The sequence below is a fragment of the Tribolium castaneum genome, chromosome 1, assembly GCF_031307605.1.
Source record: "Tribolium castaneum strain GA2 chromosome 1, icTriCast1.1, whole genome shotgun sequence".
NCBI lineage: Eukaryota > Metazoa > Arthropoda > Insecta > Coleoptera > Tenebrionidae > Tribolium > Tribolium castaneum.
In genome coordinates, this window is record NC_087394.1 from 63,954 (window position 1) to 77,620 (window position 13,667).

At 31.7% G+C, this 13,667-nt stretch overlaps 1 protein-coding gene across 2 annotated transcripts in view; it reads left to right on the top strand.

The window, feature by feature from the left end:
- Positions 1-2,562: 2,562 nt before the first annotated feature.
- LOC656506 (puratrophin-1) overlaps positions 2,563-13,667 on the top strand; it is a 73,247-nt gene continuing 62,142 nt past the window's right edge. For both annotated transcript variants that reach the window (XM_008199260.3, XM_015978797.2), the window contains exon 1: positions 2,563-3,146. In XM_008199260.3, the coding sequence (XP_008197482.2) occupies positions 2,795-3,146 (352 nt within the window). In that variant the 5' untranslated portion in view covers positions 2,563-2,794. The remainder of the gene's footprint in view (positions 3,147-13,667) is intronic.

Consider the following 13,667-nt stretch of genomic DNA (forward strand, 5'->3'; position numbering starts at 1 on the left):
TGAATTCGTTGAGGAAAAAGTAATATTATTTGGGCTACAATTAAGTAAAATTTTCCGAGAAACTGTAAAATCATTGACAGGTTTGAAGGTCTTGTCGAATAGTTATTTATGTTTTCTAACCTTTATTTCTCTTAAGTTGTGAATTTTGTAATTAGTTGCATAAAAGTATAAAATGTTCCGAAGAATCGATTTTCGAAATAAAAAAAAAACAAAATTATTTTTCGAATTTAAATTATTGACGAATTTTTATGCTTTCTTAATTTACTTTTATGAATTTGTGTCTATTCATTGTAATTTTATAATCTATAATATATACTTAGGTATGTAAAATAGTCCAAGAAATCAATTGACGTCTAACTGTCACTACATCACCGACAGTTTCAAAGATATTGAATAAAGTGTAACTTTTTTCCAAATTTTCTTCTTATTCTTGTTATTTTCTAATCAATTTTAGTGAAACTATGGTGCAAAAACTATGAGCTATACATAAGTAAAATGCTCTGAGGAATCGAGTGGAAAACCATAGGATCACCAACAGTTTTAAAGTTTTGTCAAGTAGTTAGTTAACTGTATTCTCCTAAAATAAAATTATTTTTCTTATTTTGTTAATGACGAAACTACGAGTCAAAATAGTAATTGCTTTTTAAACTATTTTTATGTTAAATTATCTAAGAAATTAAAAAAAGCGATAGTTGTGAAGATATCTTTAGTAAATATTAGTTTTCTTTGTCAATTTCGGAGAAACCGAAAGAGAAGTTAGGTTGCTGTGCAACACAATTATTCTATGGTAGCGCTCAGCTCCGTTTGCGTGTGCGTCATCTGACATTTCTGTCACTACGTTTACATAGCAGGGGCATAGCGGTGACAAACTATCAAATATTTTTTGAGGTTACGAAGTGTTTAAATAAAAAAAATACAGATTCACAAAACAAGAACTAATAAACGCAGAATCAAAAACCTAACGAAACGCAAATCACAAAACACAATAAACGAACAGAAAATACTTGCGATTAACACCGATAACACTTTCGACAACCATGCGACGACGTCTATAATTTACTGTCAATGTCAGTTTGACAAATTCGTGACACTTGACGGTGTTGTCGAAGTGCACATGTAAATTAATGTTCAAGGATACCACCCTTAGATAGCCCTTAGCTGTTTAAATTTGCATTGTTTTTGATAATTTTTTATAGCTTTGTGTTGGTAATGAAAAAATGAAATTGATGACGCACACGCAAATCGAGCTGACCGCCACTATATATAAACTGTATATACTATATATACTGTATATACTATATATACTATATATACTATACATACTATATATACTATATATACTATATATACTATATATACTATATATACTATATATACTATATATACTATATATAGAGTATATAGTACTGGCGCACCAACTCAGTGATACTTTGTTGAGAAGCACGAGTAGATTACGGAAAAAATCTTCAAAAAATTCCTAAACTAATATTTTAAAAAATCTAGAACTACTAACTTATTTTGTTAACTTCTTCAGTTTTCATTATTTTTTAATGTTTTTATGTTTCACACTAAGTAATCGATTCCTAATAAAACAATGAATAGTTATTTTTAAATTTACTATCAGACTTTAGCAGTTTTTTGAATTAAAAAAAAATAAAATTCAGCAAAAATATCACAATTGGTAAATGTGCCAACACTGGGGATTATTTTCTAGGAAACCGTTTCAAAAATAATTTAATTTTATTGTTGATCAAATTCTATTGCGATCACGACTGTTTAACAAGGTTGCCACATACTATTTATTTAAAATTTGTTACCTACCAATAAATTTATTTAAAAAATTTTTTGCGCCAGTTTTTGAGCACCCGGTTACTATATATACTATATACTACATATACTATATAATAATATACATATACATACATATATATATATAGAAATAAAAATAAAATATATATATACAAATAAAAAATAAAAAATAAAAAGAAATCAATTGGCGTTGAGAAAAGTGATAGTTGTGAAGATATCAATTAATAAATACTTGTGTTTCTTATTTAACCAATTTTGGTGCAACATTTTTTGAGATATGCGTAAAATGTTCCACGAATTCTTTATGTAAAATGTTCTGAGAAATCGATTGACGCCGAAAAAAAATCTCTAGAACTAGCAGTCACAGGATAACGATTTTTCTCAACAAAACAAGCAGAAAACTAAAAAAAAAATTTCTAGACTATTAAATGTTCAAAAATGTTTTTACTGATTATTCCACAGTGTAATGACCGCGCATTCTCGCGACGCCTGCTTACCGTTAAGCCCTTGAACGTCTCTTAATCGTTTAATTTATCCCACATAATCTCCTTTAGATTCCTGTGTAAACGGGTGTAAATTACATAAACCGCGAAAGATTTACGCCAAGTGTTGGAACTCTCCATACAATCGATCGTAATTAACATTGATACACTTCCGTTAAACCCAACTAAACAAAATTCTATAAGTATGTCATTGACCAAATTCCTGAAAGCCGTTGACACTTTCTTAATTAACGCACCAATTTGATTTTCAGTGCAAGGCCCCGTTGTCCGGCTCCGCCCCCCTAGGATGGCCCCTCTGCCTCGGTCCTGCCGGTGTCGCCGTCCACCTGGGCCCCCTGGACGCCTCCGTGCTGCGAAACAGCGACTGTTACCTCTGCATTAGAGGCACTCCGGGCGTCGAGCTCGCGCTCGTCTGGCGCCAGAATTCGCGAATTCACAGCCACACTGTGGCCGAATTCACTGACCGGAATTGCGAAGACATCATGTGCTCGAATTTGCGCTCGGTGGCCGATTTGGAACTGATGTCGTATGACGATTACGACGGCGCTGAGTTGCCGGAGCTTTTGCAGAATTTGTTGGTTTCGGTGGAGCATGCTATTGAGAGGGTGCCCTTGGATGATTTGACGTTTCCGTGTCCGCAGTGTCTTCAGTATTTGCCGGTGGAGAGGCGGGAGGATGAAGTGATGGCGTGTGCTTGTCAGTGTGCTTGTAGAGAAAGTCCAGTGGTGGTTAAGAGGGATTCGGCAATGCAAACTAGTCCGATGTTTGAATTTGCGGGATCGATTCCGCATATTGATAGCGATGAGGAGGAGGATAAGGAGTCCATCAAAAGTGGTAAGTGGAAAATACAACTATACGATCACTTTTCTTGAGGAAATAAACCAAAAAATCTAATCATTAATCCTGATTTTTTCAAACATGGCAAATAGTCCACTTGTAGGTAATAGTACATTTTCCACAGTTTGTTCCAAAGTTTTAAGTCTCTCACTTTGTAAAGTAAAACAACGCCAAAAGTTCTTGGAACTTTAGTCAGTTTAGTCTAAAATCCTCCATAAAACGATAATATCTGATCTGATCTGAAATTTTTGGAAATGTTTTGAGTTTTCTTGCATATTGGTGTTGATGAGGAGGACAAGGAGTCTATCAAAAGTGGGAAGTGGAAAAAACAGCTGTATGATCACTTTTTTTGAGGAAATAAACCAAAAAAATCTAATCACTATGACTTTGTTCTCAATTTTTGGATTTTGCAAATTCTTCTTAATCCTGATTTTTTCAAACTTGGCAAATAGTCCATTTGTAGGTAATGGTACATTTTTCTCAGTTTGTTCCAAAGTTTTAAGTCTCTCACTTTGAAAAACAACGCCAAAAGTTCTTGGAACTGCAGTTAGTTCAGTCTAAAATCCTCCATAAAACTACGATATCTGATCTGATCTGAAATTTTTCGAAATGTTTCCCAAATTTTTGAGTTTTCTTGTATATTGACATATTGCCGACAAAAATGGTAATTAAGTTCCTTCTCAATTTTTTGCGTTCGTTTGCTAACATTTCTGAACAATTCATTATAAATAGTTATTAAATGAACCTCTTAAGGTAGATCCCAAAGATTAATTTTCTCAAATTTGGTAAATAGTGCCTTTGTAAAGTTACATTTCTTGATAGTTTTTGATATTTGTAGTTTTGTGAAACAACACAGAAAGTACTTCGAACGTACTTTGTCTAATAGAATGAATGATAACACGAAATCTTAAAAAAGTCAAAAAAAAAATCCGTAAAAAATAATCCATACAAATTGATATGTAAAATGTTCTAGGGAATCAAGTGATGAAACCGCAGAATTTTAGACAATGTCGATTTTTCTCTAATTTTCTGTCTAATCATCAACAGATTTAAAAATACTGGCAGATGTTTGCTTTTTTTAAATTTATTTTTCGTCTTTTAGCAAATTTGGCGGAACTGTGAAACGAAAGTAATATTTTTTAAATTTTATATGTATGTAAAATGTTCTAGGAAATTGTATGGCGTCGAAAAAACAGCAAAATCATTGACAACTTGATTTTTTGTTTGGTTTTCAACTTTTAGAGCTTCGATCATTCTCGATCTTTTCATTTCGCAAATTCTTCGCAATCAAATAAAGATGCCGAATTTTTTGAAATCTACAATAATGTCTTAAGTTTTTAAAATTTCCAAGCAGTTCATTTTAAAAATCATAAAATGTATGTCTTTACGTGAAGGTAAATCCAAAAAGCGTTATCTCAACAAATCTTTGCTTTTATCAAACTTGGCAAATAGTGCTTTTGTAAAATTATATTTTTTCCAAGTTTTTGAATTTTCTAGTGTTGAGAAATAACACAGAAAAAACTTCAACTTTCGTCAATTTAGCCCAATTTTTTACGAAAAACTTTCTGTGAAATGACAACACAAACTCTTGAAAAAGTCTCAAAAATATGACAAAAATTCGATTGACATTTTTTAAAATGTGCCTTGTTGTCAATCTTTTTGGAATTGATTTTTTAATTACTTATTATGTAAAATGTTGTAGGAAATCAATTAGTGTCGATAAAACCGCAAAATTGTAGATGATTTTGAAGAAAGACGAATATTTATAATTTTTTTTAGTTTTTCTTTTATTTATTACCTTATCTTTGCAATTTCCTCAAAATTATGTGACAGAATGTTTATTTTTTGTGCTATACATACTTATATGTAAAATATTTTGAGAAATTGATTAGAAAAACCGTAAAATTTTCGACAAATTTGACGATACTGGCAAATATGTTTGTTTTTGTTTTTTTAATTTTATATTTCGTTTTTTACCATGTTGGACGCAACTTTGGGACCAAGTTAATATGTGTTGAGATATATTTTTGTATACTCTAGTGAGTACTCTAGAAAAAACGAAATAAACCGCAAAATTACACACCATTTTAATTTTGTTTGTTTGTTTGATTTTAAGCTTTTTGAACTTTCTTTTCTATCTTTTTGTTTTGCAAATTTTTCTCAATCATGTGAAGATATCGAATTTTTTAAAATCTAGAATGATGTCCTAAGCTTTTAGAATTTCCAAACAGCTAGTCCAAATTCGTCCAAAAAAAACAACCTACATCTCTTTTAGAAGAATTCTGAAATTAACTGGGAAATCGTCAACACTGAATAAATAGCAAAAAAAGGAAAAACCTAAAAGAGTTTGTTGATCTAATAATCATCAAATTACGAAAAAAAAACAGTTTTGTAAACAAATCTTAAATTTTTAGCACCAAAAATATTTAGAGCTTTTTTGAGTTTTCCAGCTTTGAGAAACAACACTGTAAATATTTGAAGCTTCCTTGACATTTTAGGGGCTCTTTGAACCTCTTGGTTTTGAAGATTCTTCTAAATATCTATTTTATCTAAAATACATTTTTTAAATCTAAACTTGAAGCTTTCGATCTTTTTAGTTATTAGATTTTTCTCGACTTTATCCATTGTTTCTATTTTTCGCTTGACTTTTTTGGTGGAGATAAATTATCAATTTTTTTAGCAATAAAGCGAAAAAATTTTTTTGATAAATTACGAAAACTGTCTTGAAAATCAAATCCTTGACTTTAAACGGCAAACGTTGCGTTTTTTTCATCATTTAAACAAAAATAAAATACGAGTATATCTTACTTTTAAAACGTTTCATAAAAAATAAAACATAGACTTTTTGGATGCTAAATTTTTCTTGATTTATTCTGAGTTCCTGAGTTTTTCAGAAATAGTAGTGACATTTTTGAAAAAAAAAATTTAATAGTTGACATTGTTTTCTAAATTTTGACCAAGAAAAGGTCGCCAGGAGCCACCGTAATTGTGCCTCAGTACCCAAAATTCCAATTCGAACATCTTTTTTTTGATATTGTACAACTTGTTCGTTGTGTGAACTATAGCTTGGTCGTTGTCCCATTTTTCATTCATAAGAGCGCAGTAGCGAAAGTAATTCATACAGTGGAGCCCACTCGTCGACATGCATTGTATCTGTAATAAACAGTTAGACGGTGGGCATGCATATGCATACGATATTCTGGGTCTCTGTGCGTTGGCGTCCTCTTCGCCTTGCATTTATTCAACTATTATACAATTTATCAATTTTTACCATGCATTTGGGACACGCATTCTCTTTCTCACTGGTGGTGTGGTTAATAAATCGCAATTAAGCGCGAGTTTGGGACGTGCTTTGGGCCGCAAATCGATCGACTAACTGATTTATGACCAGAAATGGGAATTTAATAGATAATCGCGTGCTGGAACGATTATCTACAAGTGGGCGAAAGATGAGGACCGAGAATGGTGCCCTGAGGGACTAATAAACTAGATGAAGTTGTGCTTAATGAAATAATCAATTGGCAGGTTGTTTAGAACTGTTTTATAGTTTATAGGTGGGCGTTAAGAAAGGAACTGGTTAAAAAAGTTTTTAGGCCGATTACTGAGGTGCCAATAGTTTCGCCGTAATCGGCCTTTGAAAGTTCAGATTATTAAAAAAAAACTAATAATTGTTGCTTTTTTTGGCTTTGTTTGTTGGTGGGCTTTATGAAAGGATATGGTTAAAAAAGTTTTTAGTCTGATTACTGAGGTGTCAATAGTTTCGCCGTAATCGACCTTTGAAAAGTTCAGATTATTAAAGAAAATTACTAATTGTTGTTTTTTGGCTTGGTTTGTTGGTAGGCGTTAAGAAAGGAACTGGTTAAAAAAAATTTTAGGCCGATTACTTAGATGTCAATAGTTTCGCCGTAATCGGCCTTTGAAAAGTTCGGATTATTAAATTGTTGTTTTTATTTGGCTATGTTTGTTGGTGGACGTTAAGAAAGGAAATGGTTACAAAAGTTTTTAGGTCGATTACTTGGATGCCAATAGTTTCGCCGTAATCGGCATTTGAAAAGTTCAAAATATTAAAGAATATTACTAATTGTTGTTTTTTGGCTTGGTTTGTTGGTGGGCGTTAAGAAAGGAACTGGTTAAAAAAAATTTAGTCTGATTACTAAGGTGCCAATAGTTTCGCCGTAATCGGCATTTGAAAAGTTCAGATTATTAAAAAAAACTACAAATTGTTGTTATTTGGCTTTGTTTGTTGGTGGGCTTTAAGAAAGGAACTGGTTAAAAAAGTTTTTAGTCTGATTACTGAGGTGTCAATAGTTTCGCCGTAATCGACCTTTGAAACGTTCAAAATATTAAAGAATATTACTAATTGTTGTTTTTTGGCTTGGTTTGTTGGTGGGCGTTAAGAAAGGAACTGGTTTAAAAAAAATTAGTCTGATTACTAAGGTGCCAATAGTTTCGCCGTAATCGGCATTTGAAAAGTTCAGATTATAAAAAAAAACTACTAATTGTTGTTTTTTGGCTTTGTTTGTTGGTGGGCTTTAAGAAAGGAACTGGTTAAAAAAGTTTTTAGTCTGATTACTGAGGTGTCAATAGTTTCGCCGTAATCGACCTTTGAAACGTTCAAAATATTAAAGAATATTACTAATTGTTGTTTTTTGGCTTGGTTTGTTGGTGGGCGTTAAGAAAGGAACTGGTTTAAAAAAAATTAGTCTGATTACTAAGGTGCCAATAGTTTCGCCGTAATCGGCATTTGAAAAGTTCAGATTATAAAAAAAAACTACTAATTGTTGTTTTTTGGCTTTGTTTGTTGGTGGGCTTTAAGAAAGGAACTGGTTAAAAAAGTTTTTAGTCTGATTACTGAGGTGTCAATAGTTTCGCCGTAATCGACCTTTGAAACGTTCAAAATATTAAAGAATATTACTAATTGTTGTTTTTTGGCTTGGTTTGTTGGTGGGCGTTAAGAAAGGAACTGGTTTAAAAAAAATTAGTCTGATTACTAAGGTGCCAATAGTTTCGCCGTAATCGGCATTTGAAAAGTTCAGATTATAAAAAAAAACTACTAATTGTTGTTTTTTGGCTTTGTTTGTTGGTGGGCTTTAAGAAAGGAACTGGTTAAAAAAGTTTTTAGTCTGATTACTGAGGTGTCAATAGTTTCGCCGTAATCGACCTTTGAAACGTTCAAAATATTAAAGAATATTACTAATTGTTGTTTTTTGGCTTGGTTTGTTGGTGGGCGTTAAGAAAGGAACTGGTTAAAAAAAATTTAGTCTGATTACTAAGGTGCCAATAGTTTCGCCGTAATCGGCCTTTGAGAAGTTCAGATTATTAAAGAAAGCTGCTAATTGTTGTTTTTTTGGCTATGTTTGTTGGTGGATGTTAAGAAAGGAAATGGTTACAAAAGATTTTAGGTCGATTACTTGGATGCCAATAGTTTCGCCGTAATCGGCCTTTGAAGAGTTCAGATTATTAAAAAAAAACTACTAATTGATGTTTTTTTGCTTTGTTTGTTGGTGGATGTTAAAAAAGGAAATGGTTTAAAAAGTTTTTAGTTCTATTACTAGAGTGCCAATAATTTCGCCGTAATCGGCCTTCGAAAATTTCAGATTATTGAGAAACAATTAATAATTTCATTGGTATCAAAGCTCGCAACTATAAAGAAAGCTGGTAATTGTCGTTTTTTGGCTTTGTCTGTTGGTGTCAAAAAAGTTTTTAGACCGATTACTAAGGTGCCAGAAGTTTCGCCGTAATCAGCCTTTGAAAAGTTCAGATTGTAGAGATACAATTAATAATTTGATTGGTTTCAAAGGCCGCATTATAAACAAAGATCCTAATTGTTATTTATTGCTGGGCAAAAAAGTTTTTAGGCCGATTACTAAGGTGCCAGTAGTTTCGCCGTAATCGGCCTTCGAAAAGTTCAGATTGTTAAAAAAAGATGCTAATTGTTGTTTTTTGGCTTTGTTTCTTGGTGGGCGTTGAAAAAAAAACGGATAAAAAAGTTTTTAGGCCGATTACTAAGGTGCCAATAGTTTCGCCGTAATCGCCTTTTGAAAAGTTCAGATTATTGAGATACAATTAACAATTTGATTGGTTTCAAAGGCCGCAATTATAAAGAAAGCTGTTAATTGTCGTTTATTTTTTTGGCTTTGCTTATTAATTGATTGGTTCTGCGATCAAACCCCGCCTCAGTTTTTTCAGTCCATTTGAAAATAACTAATTATGAAGCACCTGGAGCTATCAGCGTCCGTCAATTAATTATTTTAATTGCTGCAAACGCGAACTTGTAATTATTTAATATCAAACTGTAACGATTATTTAACTGCATGGTATAAAGACATGCAAAATACAACACCCCTAAGCCACAGTAACGGATCACGTCATAAATATGCATCTAATTGACATCCAATTAGAACAAAGTTCTGCAAGTTTTGAAGTTTTGTCTCCACGTGTGTGCCAGGAGTTCATCAACATTCGAACGTCTCGGATTATAAACAGAGTCTTGTACCTGTCAAAATTGAGATTATTTAGGTCGAAGATGCAGTCTGCATATGTTTATAAAGTGAATATAAGCACAGGAAGCCGGCGAACAATGATTAATGTTTCCCTCAGGTAGTTTCAACCCACGCCGAAAGTTTCCGTTAAATACTTCAATGACACCTATTTGTCAATTTGGATGAGAGCCACTTAGCGATTTTTTGCCACCTGGTAATTGGTTTTTGAGAGGCCCTCAAGCTGCTTTTTAAAGCGTTTTTTAACTTGCTTTGTTAAGTCTGCCTGACTGTTTAATTTTTTTCTATCAAATTTTAAAGGGTTTATGTTGTCCGAATGAACGGAAATTTTGCACACATACGTAATCACTTTGACAATTCAATACTATGTCGTAAAAATATGTAAATATATGTTTTTTAAAGAAAGATTTCATTTAAAAGATGCACTGAAAGGTTACATTGTAGTTTATTATACAAGTAAGAAATTTTTTTTATCATCTGTGAGTGATGTGTTTCTGAAACGAGTGCAAAGCACTCTTGATCTTAATTGTCTTTGACGAAAATTTTCAAGTTTGTTGAATTTATTAAATAGTTCGAAATTGTCACCACTATAAAAGACTTTTTAGTCAACGAAAAAATATAAAAAAAAATTATTCGATGGTTTATTGAGTGAATTATTCTTTGTTCCGTTTCCTTGTGGGCGACCCACGACCAGCATTTTTCCGAGCGTTCTGTTTTCCGCATTTTTTTCGTCTTGTTTAAAGTAAAAGGTGGTCGCACGTTCGCCCTTTGGCAAAAGAAATAATCGCGTTGTGCGCTTTTTGTCCGGCTTTATAACCGATCGGCCGTATTTGGTAATACACGCGCTTTTATGGAAGATTACATATTTGTACCCTGTCTTTTGCGATTGTAAATAATAGGAAAAGCCGCACTGCCGATATCGGGACGTATACGGAAATGATATTCTACAAGAAGGCACGATGGAAGATTTAATTTTAAAATACTAGAAATTATAAAGAACTTTCATGAGAAATTCTGTTTATTATTAATATTAGAGACGGGATTTTACGAAACTTTCCTAACTCCCAACTTTTAAGGGCTTTTTTAAAACTCGAGATAAATATACTGTCCTCAAACCGGTTCACTAGTGTCTCACTTATCCCAGTAATGTATAATTGACCAATAAAAAAATTAAAAATCACCTCCTACTTATTTAATTGGTGCACAAAAAATTGCAAGACGATTGAAGCGTTTGTCATTGGATATCTAAACCACTCCAATTGTAAAACGGACCAATCATAAGGCGTTCAAAACTCAACAAAAAACTGTTTGATTATTTTATAAATTTCGGCCAAACCAACTCGAATTTCGCTGTTCAAAAATCGTGAATAAATTTTTGATAAAGATTGATTCGCAATTAGTTTGTGTTCAAACTCAAATATTTTGCAAGTTTTTCAGCAAAAACTCAATTGTTTTGAAAGATTTTCTCACAAAACTCAAAAATGTACCAAATTAGGTCAAAAATCATTGTCTTTTTAGTTATTAGCTTGGGCATTTGAAATTTATGAGTTATGTTTTTATGTAGACAATTTAATAATCTTTGAAAAGCAAAAACAAAAATATTGGGTGTTCTAATTAACTTTTTCAACTTTTAACAAACTTTTTATTTTTTTATGTTCACAGTCTTCCAGTCCTTTCAATTTCATAGTTTCTTAGTGTTTCAAGCACACAGTTTTTAAGTTTATTCCCAGTATTTCAGCTTTTCACTTTCTAATTTACCATATTTCATAATTATTTCCTAAATTTTTCAGTTTTTCGTTGTTTTAATGTCTTATAATTTCAGTTTTCCACTTTCTTAATGTTCTTACTTTGTAGTTCTGAAGTTGTTTTTTATTTATCCCTCTAGTCTGAAAAATTACCTATTTTCTCACTTAAAGACAAACTATACAAAAAATTCAGAAAATAAAAAATCTACTGAAAATAAAAATGTTAAGTACATGAAAAATATTAGCAATGCAGAGGTGCTTGATTTTAGTACTAGAGATTCTGAGGGAAATCGATTTAGCAAATTTAGAATAATATTTAGGTTCAACAGTGAATTAACTTGTTTATAGCTTTTTGTATAATAGATCATTTGTTTGTTTTTGTAATGGCATTTATTGTAATAAAAATTATGTTTTATTTTTTTCTTTAGTAGGAATTAATAAAAATATATCCTAAATTATTGTTCATCATTTATTTTTATTCTACACGAATTGTTATAAATAATTGAAGGAGAGAATAAATAATAGTTAAATGACCCTTGTGTTTGAGTGTGAGTGTAAAAAATCAACTCAAATAAATATCCGCATTGGCAGCTTCACTTCACTTTCGACAAACCTCTAGAGCAAAGCCAATATTTGCGCTGCATTCTCGTTGCAAGAAAGGGCGATTCCTGCAATAAAACTTTCGATTTCACCGTTTGACAAAACACCATTTCCAACCACTTAATAATTTGTGTTTTCTCGACGTATTCAGATTAATCTCGAACGAACGGCCGTTTAGAATAATTTTCCTGTCATGAAGTGCAATTACGTTCAACGATATAATTAAAGATTTTCTCGCTGCGTGTGGGACGGCCCGGAATTTACAGTTTCACTTGTGCCGTAATGTTTATGTATGATTGTTGTTGCATGCGGTCATTTTTCACGATGCAATTCAATTAACAAATCAAACCTACGCGAGATCGGACGCTTAATCAAATCGAGGTTTATTCAATATTCGATGCATAAACAACGCGCTAACGGGATCTGTTGTGGATGCTGGTCATTGATCAAGAATAACAGCGCGTTCCGACACTGAAACGGGGAAATTTACACTGATTTATCGATCAATACAATAAGGAAACTTAAGTTGTTACACCAGTTTAAAAAAAAAATCCAAAAATTTGCTCCTGAATTTCTGTCGTAACACAATTATGACCAATTTCTAATTTTTTAGTATCTCAAAAAATCGAAAACTTTGATTGTTAAGCTTCATTTTTCATACTTTTTAGAGATTCATTATAGTCATGGTTTTTACCAGTCAGAATTTAAAAAGTATTGATTTGTTCCATTCCATTTCTGGAAAAAGGAACTGAGTTTTAACTTAAGCAAAAAAACGTGACAAGAATTTTGGATTTAAATGGATGATTTTTTGAACCGAAGTCTTTGGAAAAAACCTGAGATTTTAACTCTAAATATGCTCAAGAAAGTTAGGAACAAGATTACTTTTGACTAAAATTTAATACTGGTAAAAGTTTTGTAGCAAAATTTTGCTAAAAAACTTGGTTTTTATCTCAAAATCGTGTTCAAAAATTCACAAAAATCATAGAATTTTCAGTCAAAATTAACTTCGGTTTTATTTTGAATTCTGGGGGAAAGATGATTAAAATAATTTTATTTGCACTTTATCCTCAACAAGATTTCAAGAGAACTAAAATAAAAAAGACAAGAATAATTAATTTTGAAATTAAGTTGCTGATTTTTTGGTCTTACCCACCGAAATCTTTGGAAAAATCCTGAGATTTTATTCTCAAGAAAGTCAGAAATAAGATTAAAAGTTTTTGTGCAAAAAATGTACGTATCTCTGGTTGATGTAATGAAATTTTTACCTATTGATAGAGAAATTTTATTAAAAAAACTTAGTTTTTATCTCAAAAACGTGTTTAAAAATTCGAAAAACGCAGAATTCACAGACTTTTGGGTTAAACTTAATTTTAATTCGTTTTCTAAAAATTTTGGGTTTTTGTATTTTGCATTTACTTTTTTGAAAAACGCGTTAAAAATGCAAAATTCATTCAACATGGCAAAATTTCTGTTTGATTTTCGAAAAATTTTGGGAGCTAATTCCTTTACAGGCGGAAAATATAAAAAGAATGTTTTATTCGAATGAATTTAGTGGATATTTTATTTTTGTTCGTCAAAAAAAACATATTTTTCGACCAAACTTTACTGTTTTTCGGCTTATTTTTGAAAAAATTTCATTCGAAAACGAGTTAGACTGAGAGAAACTAGCACCA